We start from the raw sequence: 25047 nt of genomic DNA on the forward strand, positions 1-25047 counted from the left end.
AAGAGTAGCCCCCACTCGCCACAACTAGAGAAAGCCCACGCGCAGCAACGAAGACCCAACGTGGCCAAAAATAAATAAATAAATTTATAAAAAAAAAAAAAAAAAGAATTAAAGAGAAGAGAGCTGTAAGATTTTTACTTATTTATTTATTTATTTTTGGCCACGACCTGCAGCATGTGGGATCTTAGTTCCCCGACCAGGGATCAAACCCATGCCCCCTGCATTGGCAGCGCGGAGTCTTAACCACTGGACCGCCAGGGAAGTCCCATAAGATTTTTAGATTTTAGATTAAAAAGAATAGCAAAACCCGCCAGAGTGATCTTGCTACAAAGCAAATTTCATCACTTCCATTGCTGATTAAAATCCTCCAAGTAGGGACTTCCCTGGTGGTCCAGTGGTAAAGAATCCACCTTACAATGGCAGGGGACACAGGTTCGATCCCTGGTTGGGGAACTAAGATCTCACATACTGCGGGGCAACTAAGCCCGCACGTCCCAACTACTGAGCTCAAGCACCTCAACTAGAGAGGCTGCGTGCCGCAAACTAGAGCCCATGCACCGGAATGAAAGATCCCACATACCTCAGCGAAGATCCCGCGTGCCGCAACTAAGACCTGATACAGCCAAACATAAATTAAATAAAAAAATAATAAATAAATCTTAAAGAAAAAAATCCTCCAAGTGGTACCTCCCCGTGATGAACTGTTAGACAGCGGTGAATGAATGCCCCACAGCCTCCCCAGCACGATGGATCTTAGAAATACAGTGCTGAGTGGAAAAGGCAAGTCTCGACAGACTTCAAAGAGTATGAGGTAGATTTAATTGTATGGGCAAAGTTTTCGTTGTTAAATTAATGGTGAGTTCAAAGGTGTTCACTTTATTGGTTTGCTTTATAATTTACACTTATTTTACATGTGTCAAATATTATATAATTTTAAATTATTTAAAGGAAGGAAGGGAGAAGAGTGAGGAGGAGGGAAGGAAGGGAGGAAGACAAGAAAAAAGAAATCCTTTAGCACCTTGCTGCCTAGAGGCTAAATTCCAACTTCTCAGCAGGGATTAGCAAGCCTTTCAAGACCCAGCCTCGTCCTGTCACCACCCACCACCCCAGCCTCATCTCCTGCGGCCAGTCCCAGACATCCTCCTTTCCAGGCCACAAAACTCCCGGCCCGCCTCAGATTCTCTCCCTGTGTCACACTTTTGCTCACACTACCCTCCAGGCCTGGTGATCCAGCCTTCTGGGCATACTTGGCCTCAGGCATCAAGCCCCAGCTCAAATGTCCCCCTTGGAATTGAGATCCACACTTCCTGCAGTGGCTCTAATCTGTGTTGCCCCACAAGGAAACTGACACCCACCACAAGTCTCCTTTCACCAGGCACTGCATGGGCTGAGTCAAGTCTTATTTATCTTTCTAAGACCAACACTCAGCAGAGCAGCTGGCACACAGGAGACACCATATGCTGCCCAGATTAATACCATCAACATCAATAACAGACACACCACCCACTGAGGGTGAGCCCTGCCAGCCACATTTTGGTCATGGACTAAACAGCCATGGGGTCAGGCTGAGAGCAAACCATTTCCACCTCTCCTTACCTATGATCATATCATAGTATACTTGGCTCTGCATGACCATTTGTTATTGTCACAATAATGGAAACACTGAATATGCACTGTAGTATTACACTAAGAGGAACAGAAAGGAAAGGAGAGCTGAAATTCTCATATAACAGGAAGGCAATGAGCTATTATCATTAATAAACCAAGAGAGAGCAGTTTATGTGTATTATGTAGAAATACAGAGGTAAATTCTTTAAAAATCACCCCGATGTTCATTGCAGCACTATTTACAATAGCCAGGACATGGAAGCAACCTAAATGTCCATCGACAGAGGAATGGATAAAGAAGATGTGGTACATATATATACAATGGAATATTACCCAGCCATAAAAAGGAACGAAATAGTGCCATTTGCAGAGATGTGGATGGACCTAGAGACTGTCATACAGAGTGAAGTAAGTCAGAAAGAGAAACACAAATACCGTATAATATTGCTTATATGTGAAATCTAGAAAAATGGTACAGGTGAACTTATTTGCAAAGCAGAAATAGACTCACAGATGTAGAGAACAAACTTATGGTTACCAAGGGGGGAAGGGGAGGGTGGGATGAATTGGGACTGACATACATACACTATTATGTATGACATAACTAATGAGAAACTACTGTAGAGCACAGGGAACTCTACTTAATGCTTTGTGGTGACCTACATGGAAAGGAAATCTAAAAAAGAGTGGATATATGTATACGTATAACTGATTCACTTTGCTGCACAGCAGAAACTAACAACATTGTAAAGCAACTATACTCCAATAAAAATTAATTTTTAAAAAATTCTTTAAAAAAAAAGCTGAAAGAGTTTTAAAATGCAGGGAGGGAAATGCATGTGATATTTTGATAAAACGAAAAGCAGAAGAAAAGACACACACATGGAAAAGGAATAGGAGATGAGAGGAAGGAATGCAAACTGCTTGGTCTGCTTGGCTTCATCACTGGCAGTGCCCTTCTGGGAATGGGTGGGGCTGGGAGCTGACAGAGCAAGAAGAGGCCCCCACCAGACGGAGCCAGCACGGGCTGTTTCCAGTCCCCACTATCTCCAGGGCCATGGGCTGCAGCTGTCATAGCTGAAAGTGTCTCTCAGAAACCAGAAGCCACCAACCCAGACCCTCCACTTAGGTCCTACAGGGCAAAGGGTAGGGAATTACAGATCACTGTCATTCCCCTAGTGTGTTCCCTGTGCTGAAACCTTTAGGAGCACATCTCTTTCAAGTCTCACACTGACCTTTGAGGTTAAGTATCCTACTGTCTCCACTGTACAGATGAGGGACTAGAGGCTCTGCAAAGTGAAATGACATGCTCAGAGCAAGGATGGGAACCCAGGTCTGTCTTCCCACTAGACTGAAGCCACATAAGAGGAGGGATGACCAAGTCCATCTGTGCTCACTGCCCGGAGCCTAGAAAACAGGCTGGCACAACAAACATTTGACAATTGATAAATCAACACCGGACTCCAAAGGCCAGGGTCTACTGGACTCTGCTAGGCTCTACTCATTGTCGCAAAACATCAAAATGGACTCGTGAGCCCATCTTTAATTCCCATGGGCTTCCAAGTGCCCCTGTAAATTGCCAACAAATACCCCAAACATTGTCCCCAAACATCAAAATGCACTCATGAGCCCATCTTTGTCCCCAAAGATGTCCCCAAACATCAAAATGCACTCATGAGCCCATCTTTAATTCCCAAGGGCTTCCAAGTGCCCCTGTAAATTGCCAACAAATACCTCCAAGGATCTTTTTTAGGGTTTTAAATTCCTCTCCTCTGCAGCGGACATTGGATTTGTATAAATGTTATGTTTGGGGATCTTCTGACATCAGAGAAAATTCTCTGAGGATTCTAAGTGTTTATCTTTGGGGGATGTTTGAAGCAACACCACCCCAGAAAATTAGAGGGCTCCTCTCTTTAACGAGATTCCAGATCCCATGGAAAAAGGAGGCGAATGCAGGGAAGAGGAAGAAGTTGCAAGGGCATTAGAAGAAAGTCAAGCAGGAAGGTCAGCCACTCACATTCTTATGGGTTTTCGGATCCACCACGAGTTCTAAAGGAATCTATTGAATTATTGTGTCCCTGTGATGTTGTTCTTAGTTTCTATTTGCTGTTAGGATGGTCTGAGCAGGTCAGAGCAGGGAGAAGAAACCTTTTGTTGTTTGGAGGTTAAGAACCAGAATCAGACAATTCTTAGCTGGACAGACTGGAGGTTTCATTTCAAGTTTAACTCCAGTGCCTACCTAGCTCAGGACTGCATGGGGGCCCATGAATTAATGACAAAACAGAAAGAATAAAAACGAAGATGGGATCAGTCCCACTAGTCCAACTTTCTCTTCTCACATCTTTAGATTCTTTCCATTGAGACAAGGTCATCACTGCACAAAAAAGACAAGAACTATTTACACTCAATGAGGCCACAGGCACCGTTTAATCATCCAGGATGTTGTCATACGTACTGGATACCCTTGGATTTATTTGATTTATTCCAACTGAGGTGAATGGAAATCGGCACCATCAAGAGGTATTTAGAGGTGTGAAAATTTCAGGTATAATTAAACCAAATGTACCAAATGAGCATTGTCTCCACAAACATAATCAGTTGATCAAACACCCATAAGACATTACATTTAGGAGACTTACTGTGTCTTTTGGTCCAGAACTAACTCAGTGGAAATATCACATAATTATTTAATCATAAAAATCTTTATAAAGTATTGTCCTTTCACGGGAAGGGGGAAGGGTAAGCTGGGACGAACTAAGAGAGTGGCATTGACATATATACACTACCAAATGTAAAACAGATAGCTAGTGGGAAGCAGCCGCATCGCACAGGGAGATCAGCTCCGTGCTTTGTGACCACCTAGAGGGGTGGGATAGGGAGGGTGGGAGGGAGATGCAACAGGGAGGGGATATGGGGATATATGTATATGTAAAGCTGATTCACTTTCTTATACAGCAGAAACTAACACAACATTGTAAAACAATTATACTCCGATAAAGATGTTAAAAAAAAAAAAAAAAAGTATTGTCCTTTCAAAATTTCAGGGTAAAGCTCTTCCCAGCTAAATGATAGCTAAACACATGTATGCATGCATACACACACGAACACACACATACACACACACAATTAAGGAACCCAGGTTAATACTAGCTTTATTACACTGAAGTGCTTTGCACTCTCCCCATATTTTGACATAAATGAATTTAAGTATGGGTCATTTTTTACAGCAGTACTTACATGATTTAGTTTTTTCAAAATTTCTATTTCTGTTTCAACATTGAGTGCTGGATCCTTTGGAAAAAAAAATAACATTAGAGTTTATTAGTAATAATAATAACCAATATTCAGAAAATATTTACAGTTCAATTTAGCTGAGTAAAGGCTGCCTGGACTTCCCTGGTGGCGCAGTGGTTAAGAATCCACCTGCCAATGCAGGGGACACAGCTTCGAGCCCTGGTCCGGGAAGATCCCACATGCCACAGAGCAACTAAGCCCGTGCGCCACAACTACTGAGCCTGCGCTCTAGAGCCCGAGAGCCACAACTAGTGAAGCCCTCGTGCCTAGAGCCCGTGCTCTGCAACAAGAAAAGCCACCACAATGAGAAGCCCGCGCACCGCAACGAAGAGTAGCCCCCACTCACCACAACTAGAGAAAGCCCGCGCACAGCAACGAAGACCCAATACAGCCAAAAATAAAAACAAATAAATAAATTTATTAAAAAAAAAAAAAAAAAGAATCTGCCTGCCAATGCAGGGGACATGGGTTCGAGTCCTGGTCCAGGAAGATCCCACATGCCACAGAGCAACTAGGCCCATGCGCCACAACTACTGAGCCTGTGTTCTAGAGCCCGCGAACCACAACTACTGAGCCTGCACGCCACAACTACTGAAGCCCACCTGCCTAGAGCCCATGCTCCTCAACAGGAGAAGCCACCGCAGTGAGAAGCCCATGCACCACAACGAAGAGTAGCCCTCGCACAGCAACGAAGACCCAACGTAGGCAAAACTTAATTAATTAATTAATTGATTAATTAAAAAAAAAAAAAAAAAGGCTGCCTGAGTTCCAAAGTCAGCACTATTCATACAGAGAAATCAAGGCACAGAGGTGGATGAATTACACAACTCATCTAAAATCACCCTACAAAATGCTTGGCAAATAGTAAGCATTCAATAATGACCAGGCTCTATGCCAAGCTCTTTATTTAAAAGGGTCATCTCACATAAGCCTCATAATCCAAGTGAACTGGGTTCTAAAAGTATCCCCGTTTCACAGATGGAACAACTGAGGCTCAGAGAAAGGAAGCCACTTGCTGCAGTTCCCACAGCCAGAAACAAAGTGTGTTTCCACTGTTCTCACACTGCCCTGGTAAGCTCTGCTTGTCTCATCGACTGTGGAATTGTTTACATTCATAAAAATGATACAACAAACAAAAACCACAGACAAGAAGGTATTCAATTAAAATGTGTAAAGAAAACGCCAAGTCACATTTCTAATAATAGAGCAGACCCAGGTTCCAATTTCAAGTACAAGCTGAGATATTTACTGAGACTCTAACGAGAGTAGGCTTCAGGGTAGCGAAGTTGCTCTCCGTTACAATTCCAAAAGGATGACTCGAGTTACTCAACCTCACGGGCTACACCCTCCACAAGCAAAGAGGATACAGAATTACATATTTATGTAAAATGGACTTCAGCGAAGAAACCCAGATGTTTAATTTTAAAAACCTGCCTCTTCCTGTAAGCCGGTAAACTTATTACCAAATCCGGGTGTACTCTGATGATGGAGAGGTCTAAAGAGTCCGACAGGATTTGAAAGATGAAATTAAGAAGTAAAATTGTGCTCCAAGTCATTAAGAATCTGGTAGGTTATTTTCTTCCCCCCAAAATGGGAAACAAATCCAGAATCACAGGGGAAAGATCTATAACAATGTGAACACTGAAAGGAAATTCCTCTTGCTGTGTGAGAATGGCATTGTCTAGGGAGAAAAAAAAAAAAGAAATTGATCTTTAAAGAATGTTAGAGTATAATAGCCAGAAACAGCTGGCCACAAAGGAAAACGTGATTAGAGGCTATGTTTTACATTACTTTGTTGGGTCATGTGTTGAAAGACAAATACACTTGGCCACTTCAGCAACGCATAAGCGTGTATTACAGAAAATGTAATAAAATGAATAGTTACCATATAAAGAGACTTTTAAAATAATTTAAGATTTTTAAAAATCTATAAACATGAAGGTATTCATTGCCACGTTATCAGGAAGAGCAAAGAATTAGAAATTACCTAAATGACCTAACTTATCTAAATGATCAACCAGAGAAATGGTTGAATAAATTATGATAAAATTGGTGAAACAGAGACTCGATCATCAAAAAGGATATATTAGGGAAAAGTACATGTATTAATGCTTATGTGAAAAAGCAAAATGCAAAATTGTATACACAATATGATCTCAACCATCTAGAAACAGAAATTCATAGGAACAAAGACTAGAAGGAAGGAGAAAACTGAAAACAGCTGTGGGGTTACAGTGGTGTGGATACGGCTGGATTTTTTTTTTTTCCTAATTTCCTTTCATTTATTGTAAAAACAGTCTTGTAACAACTTGGAAGGGGGAAAAAAAAGCAAAAACAAGTTCCTGCTATGTGTATTATAATGTATAACCAAATATTTTTGGAACCAAATTATCTATAAGTAAGTGTTTAGATTAGTTGAATACACTCAAAAATTTTCAATGTTCTTTGATACAAATTCTGAGCAATAAATCCTTCCTGACATTGAAAATCACCACTCTAAAATTATTTGGGGAAGGTAAGAAGTGTTAAGAATGACCAAACAGCCACAAACAAGGGTACTTACTGCCTCTCTCTCGGAGCCAATAGCAAACTTCCTTTTGCTGATGATCTTTATGGCTACTTTCTTACACGTCTTCCTCTCGAAAGCTAGCTTCACCTCACCACAGGCGCCACTACAGGGAAAAACACAGAAAGTGACTGACTGTCAAAATGTTTTTAATCCTGAGACCCACCACTCCTGAACTGGCCTCAACCATTTTGAGTTAAAGACAGCCCATTGTCTCTGTTTTCAGAAACCTCACCAGTGTAAAATGTCAAAGGCATAAGTGAATAGGGACCATCCAGCAACACTGACTCAGCTCCAAATGCCACTTTTTGAGCTGAGTGATATAGACTTAGGTCTTGCTGTCACCCCAGATTGTGAAACTCTCAGAAAGACATTAAGAACAAATCAGAGAGAAATGATTTATCCCAGGGGCCAGAGAAAGACCAAATATAACCAAGTCCAAGTTAAAAATGAGTGCCTGAAACAAGTAATAGTAAACAGCAACTGCAAATGAATTACTTTCACTGATCCATTTCTCTTCTTTCTTATCCTGTCTTCAAAGGAAGCGCGTAAGCAGTTGATGCCATGAATTGCACCCAAAATAAAATCACAATACATAAGAAACCAAAAGTGCACCATGAATCTGCTTGCAGCAAGCTCTTGAAGATTTGCAATTAATTGGGATGCTAAAATGGAGGAGGACTGCAACCCAGGATGACACCCAGTACAGTTAATCAAGCATCAGTCACCCATTACCTGCCGCAAGTAGACTTTTCTAACCACTGTGGGTTGGGGGATGGGGTGAGGGGGTTGCCAAGACATCTTTTTTACTATGTATTGTGTATATAAATAACATAAAATTTGCCATTGTAATCATTTTTTTTTGTCAATCCTATTAACATTTTATTAACAAAAATCGCATTTTATTTTTTTTGTTTTTGTTTTGTGGGGTTTTTTTTTTTCGCTTTATCTTAAAGATTTTTTTTTTTTATTGGCGTATAGTTGCTTTACATGCCATTATAATCATTTTAAAGTGTACAATTCAGTGGCATTAAGTACATCCACAATGTTGTGCAGCCATCACCTCTATCTATTTCCGGAAATTTTTCATCGGCACAAATGGAAACCCCAAACCCATTAAGTGTTCACTCTCCTTTTTCCCTGCCCCCAGCCCCTGGCAACCTCTAATCTGCTCTCTCTCTATGGATTTGCCTGCTCAGAATATCTCGCATCAGTGGAATCATACACTATGTGGTCTTTTGTGTCTGACTTCTTTCACTTGGAATGTTTTGAAGGCTCACCCATGCTGTAGCATGTATCAGTATTCCATTCCTTTTTATAGCTAAATAATAGCCCATTTTATGGATATATCACATTTTGTATATCCATTCTTTTGTTGATGGACACTTAGGTTGTTCCCACCTTTTCGCTACTGTGAATAGAGCTGCAGTGAACTGTTCGTGCACAAGCTTTTGTTGAACATCTGTTTTCAATCTGGGGGGTATATACCTAACAAGGGGAATTACTGTATCATATGGTAATTCTGTTTAACTTTTTGAGAAAACATCATACTATTTCCCACAGTGGCTGCACCATTTTACATTCCCAACAGCAGTGCATAAGGGTGCCAATTTCTCCGCATCCTCACAAACACATGTCACTTTCCGTCTCTTTATTATGGCCATCCTAATGGGTGCAAAGCAGCATCTCATTGTGGTTTTGATTTGCACTTCCCTAATGACTAATGATGCTGAGTATCTTCTCAAGTGGTTTTTGGCCATTTCTATATGTTCTTTGGAGAAATGTCCTTTGCCCATTTTTAAATTGGGTTATCTTTTTGTTGTTGAATTGTAGAAGTTCTTTATCTATTCTAAACACTAGATTCTTATCAGATATATCATTTGCAATATTTTCTCTCATTTTATGGCTTGTGTTTCACTCTCTTGATAGTGTCTTTTGAGGCAAAAGTTTTAAAATTGGACGAAGTCTAATTTTTCTATTTTTTCTTTTGTTGCTTGCGCTTTTGGTGCCATTTAAGAAACCACTGCTGGGACGTCCCTGGTGGCGCAGTGGTTAAGAATCCGCCTGCCAACGCAGAGGACACGGTTCGAGCCCTGGTCTGGGAAGATCCCACATGCTGCGGAGCAACTAAGCCCGTGCGCCACAACTACTGAGCCTGCGCTCTAGAGTCCGTGAGCCACAACTACGGAGCCCGCATGCCACAACTACTGAAGCCCACACACCTAGAGCCCGTGCTCCTCAATAAGAGAAGCCACCGCAATGAGAAGCCCACACACCGCAATGAAGAGTAGCCCCCGCTTGCCACAACTAGAGAAAGCCCGCGTGCAGCAACAAAGACCCAACGCAGCCAAAGATAAGATAAAATTACAAAAAAAAAAAAAAAAAAAGAAATGCAGTAAATGTTTCTTTATGGAAGGTAATGAAAATGTTCTAAAACTGACTGTGGTAAAGGCTTCACAGCTCTGTGAATATACTAAAAACCACTGAACTGTATACTTTTAAATGGGTGAATTGTACGGTATGCAAGTTATATCTCAATAAAACTGCTTTTAAAAAGTTATCACCAATAAAATTTATAAAGAAAAACTGCTCAACTGATCATTATAAGTCAATAACATACCTATCACAAATAGGTACCCTACAAATGTCATGAATACATAATGAATGCCATAAAACCAGGAACAAAAAACTAACCAATGACAAATGTTTAGAAAGAAATTAAGTGCAAGTTCCATAAGAAAAAAAAAATTACCTTCCAAGAGTTTTTGACATGATGTATTCGTCTCTTAATTCCTTGGGATAAACTGACTGATCATCTACAGTCAGATCAAAAAATACGAAAACTAAGGAAAAAATGGCAGAAATAGGTCTCATTAATCCATTTGATAAAGAAAAGATAAATAGTCCTATAACTTAGTAAACATATGGAATATAAGACAATCGTTCTTAATTCCATTTAACATCTAACCCCAAAGAAATCATTTAGCTAGGCTAATGCATGTTGTGAAACCCTTGAAAAATGATGATAGACAAGCTTCATTCCACAATGGAAACACACAGCATCATTCTCACTATAATGCAGGAAACTCATACATAAATGCTATTCTTATTCCTTGACCTCAGAACAGTTATCAACTGCACAGGCCCAGAACCAAAAGGCAATTAGTCTGAATCTAGAAAATATGTTCTAGGCAAGTAAATATCCAAAAAAAAAATCAGGCCAGAGGTCACCATACTAGTATTATCTTCTCTCAACCATTTCTACCTTTACCTAGCTGGTATTTTACAGTGCAAACCACCTTGAACTTACTTGTAAAATTAACTAAATAACACTTTCCCAAAAAATCCCCTTTATTTCTTCATTATTCGGCCTGTAACTCAGAAAAAGAAAACCAAAAAACCGCTTATTTCATAATTTAACCATCCATTGGGCCAAACCTGCAATCAGTTATCAAACATTCCAGTTCTACAAAGTGGTAAATTTTCAACTGCCTATAATATCTGGAAACAGTGAAATTTGTTAAGACCCTTGAGTTTCTCAGATTTCAGGTGATGGGTCTTGACCTCCCTGGAGTAACCTAGAGATCCAGTCTCTGGCACAAATCTGAACCAGCTCAGCATGCTTCAATCCAGGCTGGTCCCCAGAAGGCAGACAGCTGCCTAATGAATGAGACCTGCTGGCTACCTAGGATACAACCATTCCTCCCTGCTTATTGATATTGATGAACCTAGATGTTACAGTGACACCTGAGAATCAGGGAACTTGAGGGGCTCTGGAGATGTATTTTCCCAAGTGTCGATGTCTACTTCAGGGGCTGTAAACTCAGTTGCCTACACAAGCCAGGAAGGTCATGCACACAGGTAAGGCTGGAGTGAGAGTAAGATGTGGAGCAGTGGAGACTTGAACAGGAAAACATCATCCATCTGAAGGAGGCAGCCTCTACTTAGCACCTGCAAATCCTTGAATTAGGGATAATATGCTCAAGTATAGCCAGATATTCCATCTTTTCAAAGAAAACTGGATTTTCATATTAAAGCACAAATATCAGCAAAGGCCTAAAAAAATGTCAATAGGCTGAATCAGTCTGCAGAGTACCAGTTTGATCAATTTCCATCACGGCCAGCTTCAGACCACATAACACCTTTGTTCAAATAAAAGGTGCCCTTCAGATAGAACAATTAGAAAAAGATAGCACACCACTTGTCAAGTAGAGGACAGGCCACATTTCAGCGACCAGTTGCCCACCTTGACCAGGTGCTCACAAACAGCAAAAGCCTGTGCAGCTGTCCTGACTGTCATTATCAGACAGGAAATAAAATAGTCAGAAAACAGGAGAAACTAAGGCAATCATAAAATGTACTCCAGGATGTCCAGAATAGCCATAATTCCGAGATGCCAGTCTGAAGACTGGCTGCATGAGAATCACCTGGGCAGGATTTTTTAAATCCTTGGAACTACTGGATCAGGATTTATGGGACAGTGCCTCTGGGAATTTATATTTTTAAGGTGTTATCCACACAAACACATACCATTCCAAGCTGCTCAACTCTCAGATAGTTTTGGGAAGTTCTGTGAGTTTTTTTTCAAATTAAAGAAACGAGAGTATTCCTCTTGTCCAAGATTTTAAAATCACTGTGAGCTATATTTAATTCTGTAGGTTGTTTTTATTTACACTGAATGACAACTGTTCGTTTTAGATGTGATATTCATGAAGTTTTAGGAATAGATGTTTATAAAATACTACCCAATAATGATGATAAACATCTCCACTTTCAAAGGGTAACCATGTCATATTTAAGAAGGTGGAAGGTCTAAATTGAGACTGTTACAGAAAAACCCATAGCCTAATGCCAGGTTATATATAATAGTTCAATAAATATATGCAGAAATTAATGACTGAAAGAAATAAAGAAAGGAAAGAATAAGGAAGGAAGAGAAAAAGCAGGGGAAGGGATGAACTAATGGCCTAAAATAACAACTCATAGATAGCTAAGATTGATGTGATAAAAGTGAATCAATTAATGAATGATAACTAAGCAAAATGATAATTTAAAGCTAAGATAGATAGCTAAGATTGATGTGATAAAAGTGAATCAATTAATGAATGACAACTAAGCAAAATGATAATTTAAAGCATATGGCTTTAAATAAAACTAATCAAACCAATTAAACCTTAGAAAATCTGGCTTGATAGAACTTTTGATTGTTAAAAAATGCAACTAGGATTGAGGTGAATCTTGAATACTAACCTACTTACTCTATGTACCTAACCACACTCTACAAAGGACACAATGTCATTTTTCCTTTTATACAGAAGAAAAAATTCCAGTAACCAGAAGATAATAATATTACCTTTATTACTCCATACTGAAAGTGCAATTTCAGAATTGTTATTCAAAGGAAGGCGTCTTCCTTTCCCTACAAGCTCTCTATTTACAAAGGTTCCATTCCCACTGTGATCTTCTATGTATGCGATGTAAGAGCTTTTAGGACCCATTTCCTAAAATAGAAAACATTTTATTTCGGAGTTTTAATGGTGGGCTGTTTCAGTGGGGAGACAACTAAGAGTGATGTCTAGATGACCAGTTCTCCCAAATGTATGGATATTTGCCACCTACTCTGAAGATCCGGAAGTGCTTCTTGCTGTAAGTCCGGTATTTATCGGTTCTTTTCAGCAGGGGCTCATCAAAGCAGTATTCACAGTTTCTATCCCTCCCAAACCAGTAGCTGTCGTTAACACACTCTGTAACACAAAAGCACACCCCAGAGGGCTGTTGAATTTCATGTATCAAACACCTTTAAAAACTGCTCATAAAATCTGCTTGTAGGAAAACAGCCTAAGAAGGCAATCAAAATTATAGACTTGTCCATCAAGATTTCATAAGATTCAAAATCAGTGGGGAGAAAAAAACCAAATATTTCCAACGAGTTTAACAAATTATGGTTTATACATAGCCATGAAATGCTAAGCAGTCATTAAAATTCTCAAATAATTTTTAATGATTTGGAAAAATACTTATGATATAATAATAACTTCCTACTCATTACTCTCCTGAGGCTTCCCATCATACTTAGTATGAAATCTACACTCCACATGGCAGGCTAGATGCTCAGGATCTGGCCCCTGCGTCCCTCCCAGCTTCACCTTGTACCTCTCCCCTTGATCGCTACACTCAGCTCCACTGGCCTCCTTCCACTGCCCCAAATATGCTGGGTTCAACCTCCCTTGTGGCCTTTGAATTCTTCATTCCCAGTGATTTGAATGGCCATCTTGCCTTTTGTGTCTGCAAATTATCATCTTCCACTCAGCTTTCTGTATAAGCACACTCCCAGCTCACCACCCACCCACCATAACCACAAGAGCCTGTTCCGTTTCCCTCTATAACTGAAAATTATCTTGATTATTTGTATATTGTCTCCTGGCATTCCCCTGTTAGAACAAATTCCAGAAGGGCAGCCTTGAGTCTCTTGTTTAAGAATACAGCTCCAGCACCTAGGACAATGCATATGGTAGGCAAGCAAAATGTTCATGGAAAGACAGACTAGGGAAAATATTAGCAACTCATGTCACAATCAAAGGACTATTTCCCTAATATCTGTAAAGTTTCTACAAAGCAATAAGAAAAAGACAAACAATCCAGTAGAAAATAGGTAAAGGATACAAAAAAATTTATAAGAGACAGAAATACAAATGGCTCAAACATATGAAAAGATGGCCAAGCTAACTCAATACAAGAAATTCTGAAAACCATACATTAAGATTCCACGTTTCAACTTTCAGATTGACAAAAATCAAAATGTTTCATATTATACTGTGTTGGCAAGAGGTATGAAGAAGCAGGTATTCCCATACGTTTCCAGTGAGAATGTAATTTATACACCGTCTAGGGAGGATAATTTGGCAAGACCAAAATTACATATGTAGGGGCTTCCCTGGTGGGGAAGTGGTTGAGAATCTGCCTGCCAATGCAGGGGACACAGGTTCGAGCCCTGCTCCAGGAAGATCCCACATGCCGCAGAGCAACTAAACCCGTGCACCATAACTACTGAGCCTGCACTCTAGAGCCCGCCAGCCACAACTACTGAGTCCATGCGCCACAACTACTGAAGCCCGCACGCCTAGAGCCTGTGCTCCGCAACAAGAGAAGCCACCACAGTGGGAAGCCCGCGCACCACAACGAAGAGTAGCCCCCGCTCGCCGCAACTAGAGAAAGCCCGTGCACAGCAATGAAGACCCAACACAGCCTAAATAAATAAATAAATAACTTTTTAAAAAAATTACATATGCAACCACTTCACACCCATGAAGACGGCTTTAATTTTTTAAAAAAGGAAAATAATAAGTGTTGGCAAGGATGCAAAGAAATAGGAACCCTCATACATTGCTAGTGGGAATGTAAAATGGTACACCTCTGTGGAAAATTTTGTGGTTCCTCAAAAAGTTAAACATAGGATTGCCTTATGACTCAGCAATTCCACTCCTAAGTATATACCCCAAAGAACTGAAAACATGTACCCAAACAAATCCTTGTACACAAGTGTTCATACCAGCACTAGTTACAATAGGCAAATGATGGAAACAAACCAAATGTCCTACAATGGATGAATGGATAAACAAATTGTGATATTTACATATAATGGACTATTTTTCACCCATAAAAAGGAATAAATGTTAAAACTCATACATGCTACAACATGGATGAACCTTGAAAACATTATGCTAAGTGAAAGAAGCCAGACACAAAATGCCACAGATTGTATGACTGTATTTATATGAAATATCCAGAATAGTTAAATCCATAGATATGAAATACAGATTGGTGGTTGCCAGGGGCAGAGCAGAAAGGAATGGGGAGTAACTGCTTAATGGATATAAGGTTTCATTTTGGAGTAAAGGAAATGTTTCAGAACTGGATAGAAGTGGTGGTTGCACAATGTTGTGAATGTACTAAAGGTCACTGAACTGTTCACATTAAAATCGTTAATTCTAGGGACTTCCTGGTGGTGCAATGGTTAGGAATCTGCCTGTCAATGCAGGGGACATGGGTTCTATCGCTGGTCTGGGAAGATCCCACATGCCGCGGAGCAACCAAGCCCATGCGCCATAACTACTGAGCCTGTGCTCTAGAGCCCACAAGCCGCAACTACTGAGCCCACGTGCCACAACTACTGAAGCCTGAACGCCCCAACTACTGAAGGCTGCGCGCCTAGAGCCTGCGCTCTGCAACAAGAGACGCCACCGCAATAAGAAGCCCGCGCACCGCAGCAAAAACTAGCCCCCACTCGTCGCAACTAGAGAAAGCCCGCATGCAGCAACAAAGACCCAACACGGCCATAAATAAATAAATAATTTTTAAAAATGGTTAATTTTATGTTATGTGAACTTCACCTCAGTTCCTTAAAGTTACATATGCACACACCCATTGGTCCAGAAATCCCACTTCTAGGAATTTATCCTACAGATAGAATCATATGTATTACGGAAGGACATAAGGACATATGTACAAGGTTATTCACTATAGCATTATTCCTTTTTTTTTAATAAATTTATTTATTTATATATTTATTTATTTTGGCTGCGTTGGGTCTTCATTGCTGCTCACGGGCTTTCTCTAGTTGTGGCAAGCGGGGGCTACTCTTCGTTGCGGTGCGCGGGCTTCCCACTGTGGTGGCTTCTCTTGTTGCGGAGCACGGGCTCTAGGCGTGCGGGCTTCAGTAGTTGTGGCTCATGGGCTCTAGAGCGCAGGCTTAGTTGCTCCGCGGCATGTGGGATCTTCCCGGACCAGGGATCGAACCCATGTCCCCTGCACTGGCAGGTGGATTCTTAACCACTCTGCCACCAGGAAAGACCTATAGCATTATTCTTATAGCAACAACTTTAATGTCCATTAGTAAGGAGCTAGTTCAATAAATTTATATATCTACAAAAGAAATGGGGATCTTTACATTCTGATAGAAGAATGTCTAAGATACATTGTTAAACATAAACAACAGGTTACAACCAGTGTGCTGTAAATTACAGTTGGTATAAATAATAAAGGGGGAAAAAAGAACACATAGATACTTAGTTGCTTATATGTGCACCAAATACTTCTGGAAGGCTACATAAGAAATCAGCAATCCTGGGAAGTACTTGGGGGAAAGACAGAAATTGGATGAAGGCCTTGCACTGTTTTGAATTTTGCACCTAATGCAAATATAACCTCTTCAAAAAGTTAAATTAATCGCTTAAAGAGTTTGCAGTCTGGTGGGGAGACAAACAGGGAAGCAACAACAATACAGCAGGTAGACTCTCCAGGGGAAGCACAGATGCAAGGCTCTGGCAACTCTGCCTGGGACTATCAAAAAGGCTTCATGAGGCAAGATAGGAAGGATAGATTGAACAGCCCTTTTGGAAGGCAACATGGCAGTACCCATTACAAGGTAAAGCCATGCCTACTCTATGATCCAGCAACTCAACACAGGCTCTACCCTAGAGAGACATTTGTCCAAATGACCAAGGAGACAAGGACATTCATTGCAGTCTTGCTTGCAGGAATAAAAACTGGCAACAACCTAAGCATCTATTAACAGGGAAAGGTATAAATGAACCGTGGTATTTCTGCTAGAAACCAGGAGCTTCTGGGACAGTTGAGAAGGAAAGGCATGGAGATTTCATCAGGACACCAACAGTCCAGGGATGATGGACAGAGAGTGGAAGGGGAGGCTGCCCATGGAAGAGCCTGCTCTGACCTTGGCTCATTAGAGGAGGCCTCAGGCAGATGTGTGGAGGAGGGCAAGGACAGCAAGGCAGGAGGCAAAGAGACCAAAACTCTCAGTGAGGCAATTAGGAGTAAGAACCCTGGGAAGGATGGGCCCCTTCTCCTAGTAGTGAAGAATGGGGCACAGGTGAGATGGTGACAGGGGAGAGGAACATCACAAACAAGACAAGGATGTCTGCTCTTAAAACTTCCATTCTGTGTAAGAGGTTCAAGCCAGGACAATTAACGGAGGGAGGGAGAGGGAGATGAAAAGCCAAGGCACCCATATTGGAAAGGAAGAAGCAGATCTATCTAATCCTATTCACAAATGACATAATCTTATATGTAGAAAATCCTAAGGAACCCACTAAAAAAGATTAGCCCAAATAAACAAGTTCAGCAACATTACAGGATACAGGATCAATATTTAAAAACCACTTGTATTTCTACACACTAGCAATGGACAACCTAAAATGAAATTAAGAAAATAATTCCATTTACAATAGCATAAAAAGAATAAAATACTTGGGAATAAATTTAACAAAAGAAGTGCAAATCTTTTTTTTTTTTTTTTAAACACTCAGTGTATCTCTTTATTTATTTATTTATCCATTTTTTACCTTTAGCTACGTTGGGCCCCCGCCGCCGCGCGCAGGCCCCCTCCAACTGCGGCGAGCAGGGGCTTCTCACTGCGGTGGCCTCCCCTGCTGCGGAGCACAGGCTCCAGGCGTGGGACCCCAGCAGTTGCGGCACGCGGGCTCAGCAGACGTGGCCCGCAGGCTCCAGAGCGCAGGCTCAGCAGTTGTGGCACACGGGCCCAGCCGCTCCGCGGCATGTGGGATCCTCCCGGACCAGGGATCGAACCCGCACCCCCCGCACTGGCAGGCGGACTCCCAACCACTACACCACCAGGGAAGCCCAGAAGTGCAAATCTTATAGTCTAAAAACTACAAAACATTGTTGGAAAAAAATTTGAAAGACCTATGTAAATGTGCATGGATTGGAAGACTTAATGTTGTTAAGATGGCAAAACTCCCAAACTATACACAATTCCTATCAAAATCCCAGCTGCCTTCTTTGCAGAAATTAACAAGCTCAAACTAAAATTCCTATAAAAAAGCAAGGACCCGGAATAGCAAAACAATCTTGAAAATGAAGTACAAAGGGCTTACTTACATTTTGCAGTTTCAGAACTTACTACAGGACTTCCCTGGTGGCGCAGTGGTTAAGAATCCACCTGCCAATGCAGGGGACACAGGTTCAAGCCCTGATCCGGGAAGATCCCACATGCCGTGGAGCAACTAAGCCCATGCGCCACAACTACTAAGCCTGCACTCTAGAGCCCGCAAGCCACAAACTACTGAACCCGTGTGCCACAGTTACTGAAGCCCACGTACCTAGAGCCTGTGCTCCGCAACAAGAGAAGCTAACACAATGAGAAGTGCGCGCACCGCAATGAAGAGTAGCTCCCGGTCACTGCAACTAGAGAAAGCCCACGCACAGCAACAAAGACCCAACACAGCCAAAAATAAATAAATAAATAAAATTTAAAAAACTTACTACAAAGCTATCATAATCAAGGCAGTGTGGTACTAGTGAAAGGTTAGACATACAGATCAATGGAAAAAAATTAAGAGACCGAAAATAAATCACATTTACAGTCAACTGATTTTCAACAAGGTGACAACAAAATTCATAGGGGAAAAAATAGTCTTTTCAAATGGTGCTAGGACAAGTGGATATCTACATGTAAAATAATCTAGTTGGAACTTACCTCACACCATGTGCAAAAAGCAACTGAAAGAGAATCAAAGACTAATTGCAGGAACCAAAACTATAACACTCTAAGAAGAAAAAATAGTGATAAGGCTTTGTTACCTTGGGTTAAGCAAGTCTGTCTAGATATGACCCCAAAGCACAAGAAACGAAAGAAAAAATATAAAAATTGGACACAATTAAAATTTAAAATGTGTGTGAATCAAAGAACATCATCAAGAAAGTGAAAAGAAGTGAATGGGAGAAAATATTTGCAAAACACATATCTAGTAAGGGATTTATATCTACCATATAAAAAAGGACACTTACAACTCAATTAATACGACAATCCAATTTAAAAATGAGCAAAGATGGGGATATATGTATATGTATAGCTGATTCACTTTGTTATAAAGCAGAAACTAACACACTGTAAAGCAATTATACTCCAATAAAGATGTTAAGAAAAAATAAAATAAAAATGAGCAAAAGATTTGAATAGACATTTCTCCAAATACATAAAAATGACCAATAAGCACATGAAAAGATGTTTAACATCATTAGAGCGATCAGGGAAATGTAAAACAAAATCACAATGAGACACCACTTCACACCTACTATGATGATGGAAATCAAAAGACAGATATTAAGTGGTGGCAAAATGTGGAGAAATTAGAACTCTCATACATTAGTAGTGGGAATATGGAATAGTGCAGCTGCTGTGGAAAACAGTTTGGTGGTTTCTTAAAAAACTTAAACATGTTATCCAGCAATTCCACTCCTAGGCACTAAATACCCCCCAAAAAATTGAAAACAGAGACTCAAACAGATACTTGTCACAAATATTCATAGCAGCATTTTTCAAAATGGCCAAAAGGTCCGAATGTCCATCAACAGAAGAAGGGATAAAGAAAATGTGATATATTTATACAATATTATTATTCAGATATATTATTCAGACATAAAAAGAAACAAAGTTCTGATACATGATACAACATGAATTTTGAAAATATTATGCTACATGAAAGAAGCCAGACACAAAAGGACAAATATTATGATTTCACTTAAACGAAATATCTAGAATAGGTAAATTCAAAGACAGAGAAAATAGGTTAGAAATTACTAAAAGAACTCAATGGGGAAAGGATAATCTCTTCAATAAATGGTGCTGGGAAAACTGAATAACCACATGCAGAAGAATGAAATTGGACCCCTATCTTACACCACTCAAAAAAATTAATTTGAAATCGATTAAGGACTTAAACAGAAGAAGTGAAACCATAAAACTAGAAGAAAACAAATGGTAATTATGTGATGTGAAGGAGGTGTTAGCTAAGGCTATGGTGGAGATCATTTTGCAATATATAAGTGTATCAAACTGTACACCTTAAACTTACACAATGTTATATATGTCACTTATATATGTCTCAATAAAGCTAGGGGGGAAAAGAAATTACCAGAGGAAAAAATTTTGGAACTAGATAATGGTGATGGTTGCACAACACTGTGAAAGTACTAATGCCAATGGACTGCACACTTAATGGTTAAAATGGCAAAATTTTATGTTATATATATTTTATCACAATGAAAAGAAGTAAACATTAAAAAATACTAAGGAATAAAGTTTTTAAAGTGCAAGACTTGTACCCTGAAAACTACAAAACACTGTTGAAAGAAATTAAAGAAGACCTAAATAAATGAAAGCTACACCACGTTCACAGATTGGAAGACTTAATACAGTTAAGATGGGAATATTACCCATATTGATCTACAGATTTAATCCCAGCTGCCTTCTTTGCAGGAAGTGACAAGCTTATCCTAAAATTCCTATGGAAAAGTAAAGAACCATAGTAGTCAAAATAATCTTGAAAAAGAACAAATCAGGACTCACTCTGGATTTCAAAATTTACTACAAAGCTACAGTAATCAAGATTTTGTGGTACTGGCATAAGGAGAGACAGACACACAGATCCATGGAACAGAACTGAAAGTCCGGAATTAAACCCTCACATTTATGGTCAAATGATCTTTAATGAGGGTGTCAAGACCATTCAAGGGGGAAAGAATAGTCTCTTCAAGAAATAGTGCTCGGGGGGCTTCCCTGGTGGCGCAATGGTTAAGAATCCGCCTGCCAGTGCAGCGGACACGGGTTCGAACCCTAGCCCGGGAAGATCCCACATGCCGCGGAGCAACTAAGCCCATGCGCCACAACTACTGAGCCTGCGCTCGAGAGCCCACGAGCCACAACTACTGAGCCCACGTGCTACAGCTACTGAAGTCCTCACGCCTAGAGGCCGTGCTCGCAACAAGAGACGCCACGGTGATGAGAAGCCCATGCACCGCAATGAAAAGTAGCCACCACTCGCCACAACTAGACAAAGCCCACGTGCAGCAACGAAGACCCAATGCAGCCAAAAATAAACAAATTTATAAAAAAAAAAAAAAAAAAAGAAAGAAAGAAATAGTGCTCGGACAACTGAACGTTCCCATGCCAAAGGATGAATTTGGACAATACCTCATACCATGTACAAAAATCAACTCAAAAGGGATAAGAGCTAAAACTGTAAATTATTTAGAAGAAAAGATAGGTGTGAATCAATAACAAATAATAACAATAAAATATTATAGCTTCTCTTCATTGAGCAATTACTTTATGCTGGTCTCCCTAACAAGCTCTTTGTGTATGTAATCTTACGTTTAAAGGAGATACATCCAACTTCACCCTAACTCACCATTTCTGTGTCCCACTCACCATACATCAGCCCTAAGCCTAGCTTAAATGAGTAAAAATTAGCTTCAAATGCTTACTTCTAAATTTAAAGTTGTACGTATGAATATTGCTATATTATTTCTCCATTTTTTACTGTTTTTTTCAAGTCATCAAAGTTGCACGTGACATAAAAGGAAAGGGTGAGTGACAAGGTACAAAATGGTACATTAGCCATTCATTTCTTTACATTATTATTTTCTATTCCATTAATGTCAAGTTCTTTTTTTTTTTTTTTTTTAATGAAGAGGTCATTTTAATTCGAGACAGAGGAAAAATGCTACTTAAAACATACCGAGAGCAAAGCCTTACTGTTGGAACCAGGTGTCAGAGAGGATGAGTATATTTAAACAGCAAGGTTGGCTATTTTGAGATAAAAATAAGTAACAGGGAGTCAACAAATAACCTTCCCCATTCTGAAACTGTAAAACTGATGCTCTGAAACTGCTGTACCACCAGCAGGAGTTAAGTGGTGAAGTTTCTGTGATTAGATGACAAATGTTTGCTAGCTTGCATGAATCCGCATTTTTCTAGGGAACAGATCCACAACCCTCTTCAGATGGACAACACATGGCAGATGCCCAATTAATGTTTGTTGAAAGTATAAATGAAGGGGCTCTACAGCAAGTAAGAGCCAGTGCATACCCCAAAACTGCTTCCTTGGTTCCGTCTTTCATCACCTTCAAACTCCAGAATCATTCCAGGAGTGTCTTGAGCTGTCTGTTGCAACAACTTTCTATAACTGTTTTTCTGAACAAAATATTACAAAGGGTCTTACCAAGATTAGAGAATCCATCCTGAAGGGCCCATAATCGAGCCCAAGGGGCAGGGACAGGCTCCTCGGGTTCTTGGTCCTCGGGAATAGAATAGAGTTCCTGCGTGGACACTGTGTCTAAGGAGCTCAGCGTACCCGAGCTGGAGTGAGAGGACTGGCTGGACGTGGGCACCGTGCTGGTAGAGGAGCTGGACGTGCCCTGGGACTGTGAAGAGGAGCCGTGTGGCTGTGAGGAGGGACCGTGGGACTGCGAGAAGCCACCTTGGGACTGCGGGGAGGCACTGCCATGGGGCTGATGACACTCCACATCCGTCTCCCGAGACATCACCACCTCAAAAATAAGTGTCCAACAGTAAGGTGAATTTCAAGGAACAAGACATCGTAAAGGTCAAGAGTGAAGGATGGGTATATTACAACAGCCAAAAAAAAAAAAAAAAAAAAGATCCAGGATACGCATGCTCTGCAAAAATTAAAATTCTAACAGTTTAGACCTATCATTCTTCTCGGCTGAGCTTTTCATCACATCATTTTCACCTGATAAGTTTTTGTGTGACAGCCACAACCACAGAGGACAGAAACAAAGAAATTATTTGAAGGCTATAAATAAGTAAAAAGCAATGAAACTGAATTGGGGAGGGGGAGAGACTCATAACAGCTTACACTCATCCAATTTTTTAAAATTAAAAATGGAACCTAAAATGTATTCATTAATACAATCAACACTACACTTAAACTTCATATGTATTTTTGAAAAAGAAAGAAAGGGAAGGGTCAGGTGGCTTGGCATAGACTAAGAGAAACTCTACAGAAATTCGCTGCATCACCCCAGGGGTGGCTATGTTATACATAAAATGCCACTGATGCCCCCTCTCCCCCAAACCAGCTCCTGGAGGGTAGGACCCAAGTTCATTCTAGATTCCTTGACTCCAAACTAAGAGCTGGGCCACTTAATGAGGCAAAACACAAAGACTGCTCTAAACAACTCCACCTAGCCCTTTGTGATGCTAATTAACTATGGGGCTCATCTTTTCCGCATCCTAAATGGCCTCCCAGCCCAACAGAAGCCTGAAGAAAACCATGATGAGACACCGAAGACCATAACAGAGGTTCCCACCCCAGCTTTAAAATTAATCTGATGGACAGTTAAACTCCAATAACAGAACCTATAGTAAAGTCAAAGTAACTTTCAATCCCTAACTTTAAATCCCTAATTTGATTAAAAAAAAAAAAAGTGCTTTCTCTCCTGAATCCCACACTCAGGCTACCCCTCAAGGAAAATATAGTAAACATGACTCACACTGATTATTGCATTTACACAGCTTTCCAGATGCAAAGGTCCTGATGAGTTTTCCTGAAAGCACACCAGGGAGGTAGGTGTTGCCAGAGCTGGGTCCGCCACTTCAGGACCTGCTGCTCTAATACCACCTCAGCCGAGCTGTGTCCTCCTGCAGCTTCTTGAGCAAGACTTCTCTGCCCTGAAAACTAGCAAAAGACAGTGTGTCAAAAGGTAGCTGCTATCATCGCTCATGATAAGAGGGTCCACCAGACCAGGACTGCATTGGCCTCTGCCATGAGGAAAAAGTATAGTGGAGAGGTTATAAGCAAACAGATCTGGAGTCGAGTCAGATGTCTAAGTCAACTCTTTGCACGACCTTTACGTAGATCGCAACCTCTCTGAACCCAGAAAAGTAGATAGAGCTTGCGTATCAAATGAGATGATGCATCAACGTTCCTCCCCCCACCCCTCGGTAATGCTTGATAATTGGGAATTCCAGGCCCAAAGAATCTGAAAGCAGGAAAAGGCCTTACAAGTGCAACACAATTTTTTTTTTCAAATAGAGAAACTGAGTCCCAAGGAAGACTGGTGCCCTCCTACCCTCCCCTTGCCACCCCACCCCCCACACTTCCTTAGGGACACTCGCAGAGCATCCTCCTACACAAGTCGGTGTGTTTCCAGTTCCTGCAGCACCTTGCAGCTAATAATGGGTTCTCAGTACGCATTTTCCAGATTGAACCTAAATATGGAAATAATTACTAACACCTATAAAACTCTCTACAGAGCAACTTCGCTTTCATTTTGAAGGGGACAACTTTGTTCTTTCTTATCCTTTACGTCTGGGCCAGTTTCAGCTTGAAAGTTACAAGGGAAGTGACCTCCACCTCGAAATTTATCTACAAAGAAGGAAGAGAGTCGGCCACGCATTCCTCTCCCCCTTCCCAAGCTCAAACACAGTACAAAACGGAAGCTCGGGAAATTCAGCTCGCAAAAAGACCCTGAGGACAGGATTCGAACCCCTCAATACCCAAGAGAAGTTCCCACTATGACTCACCGCGAGCCCACCTAGAACCGCACACTCAGAGCAGCCGTAGCCAGCGGAGTGGCGCTAAACCCGCTGATACAAACTCCACCCTCAGCCAATCAAAACACCCCTCCGCCCCCGCCGGACCAATGACAAACAGCGGATGTGGCGGCCCACTTAGCCTCAATGCTTTCTGGGAGTTGTAGTTTAAAACGCAGAACGGGACTCGGAATCCAGGTGC

General features: G+C 40.8%; 1 protein-coding gene across 1 annotated transcript in view; it reads right to left on the reverse strand.

Moving 5' to 3' along the window:
- The window catches only part of CHEK2 (checkpoint kinase 2), a 39494-nt gene extending 14602 nt beyond the window's left edge, over nt 1–24892 (reverse strand). The window contains exons 1-8 of the mRNA XM_061169475.1: nt 24837–24892; nt 23804–23988; nt 22510–22837; nt 13088–13212; nt 12822–12969; nt 10221–10311; nt 7466–7574; nt 4846–4899 (exon numbers count right to left, since the gene is read on the reverse strand). Coding sequence (XP_061025458.1) covers nt 4846–4899; nt 7466–7574; nt 10221–10311; nt 12822–12969; nt 13088–13212; nt 22510–22831 — 849 coding nt within the window. The 5' untranslated portion in view covers nt 22832–22837; nt 23804–23988; nt 24837–24892. The remainder of the gene's footprint in view (nt 1–4845; nt 4900–7465; nt 7575–10220; nt 10312–12821; nt 12970–13087; nt 13213–22509; nt 22838–23803; nt 23989–24836) is intronic.
- Between the last annotated feature and the right edge of the window lie 155 nt (nt 24893–25047).

The sequence above is a fragment of the Eubalaena glacialis genome, chromosome 15, assembly GCF_028564815.1.
Source record: "Eubalaena glacialis isolate mEubGla1 chromosome 15, mEubGla1.1.hap2.+ XY, whole genome shotgun sequence".
Classification (NCBI taxonomy): Eukaryota; Metazoa; Chordata; class Mammalia; order Artiodactyla; family Balaenidae; genus Eubalaena; species Eubalaena glacialis.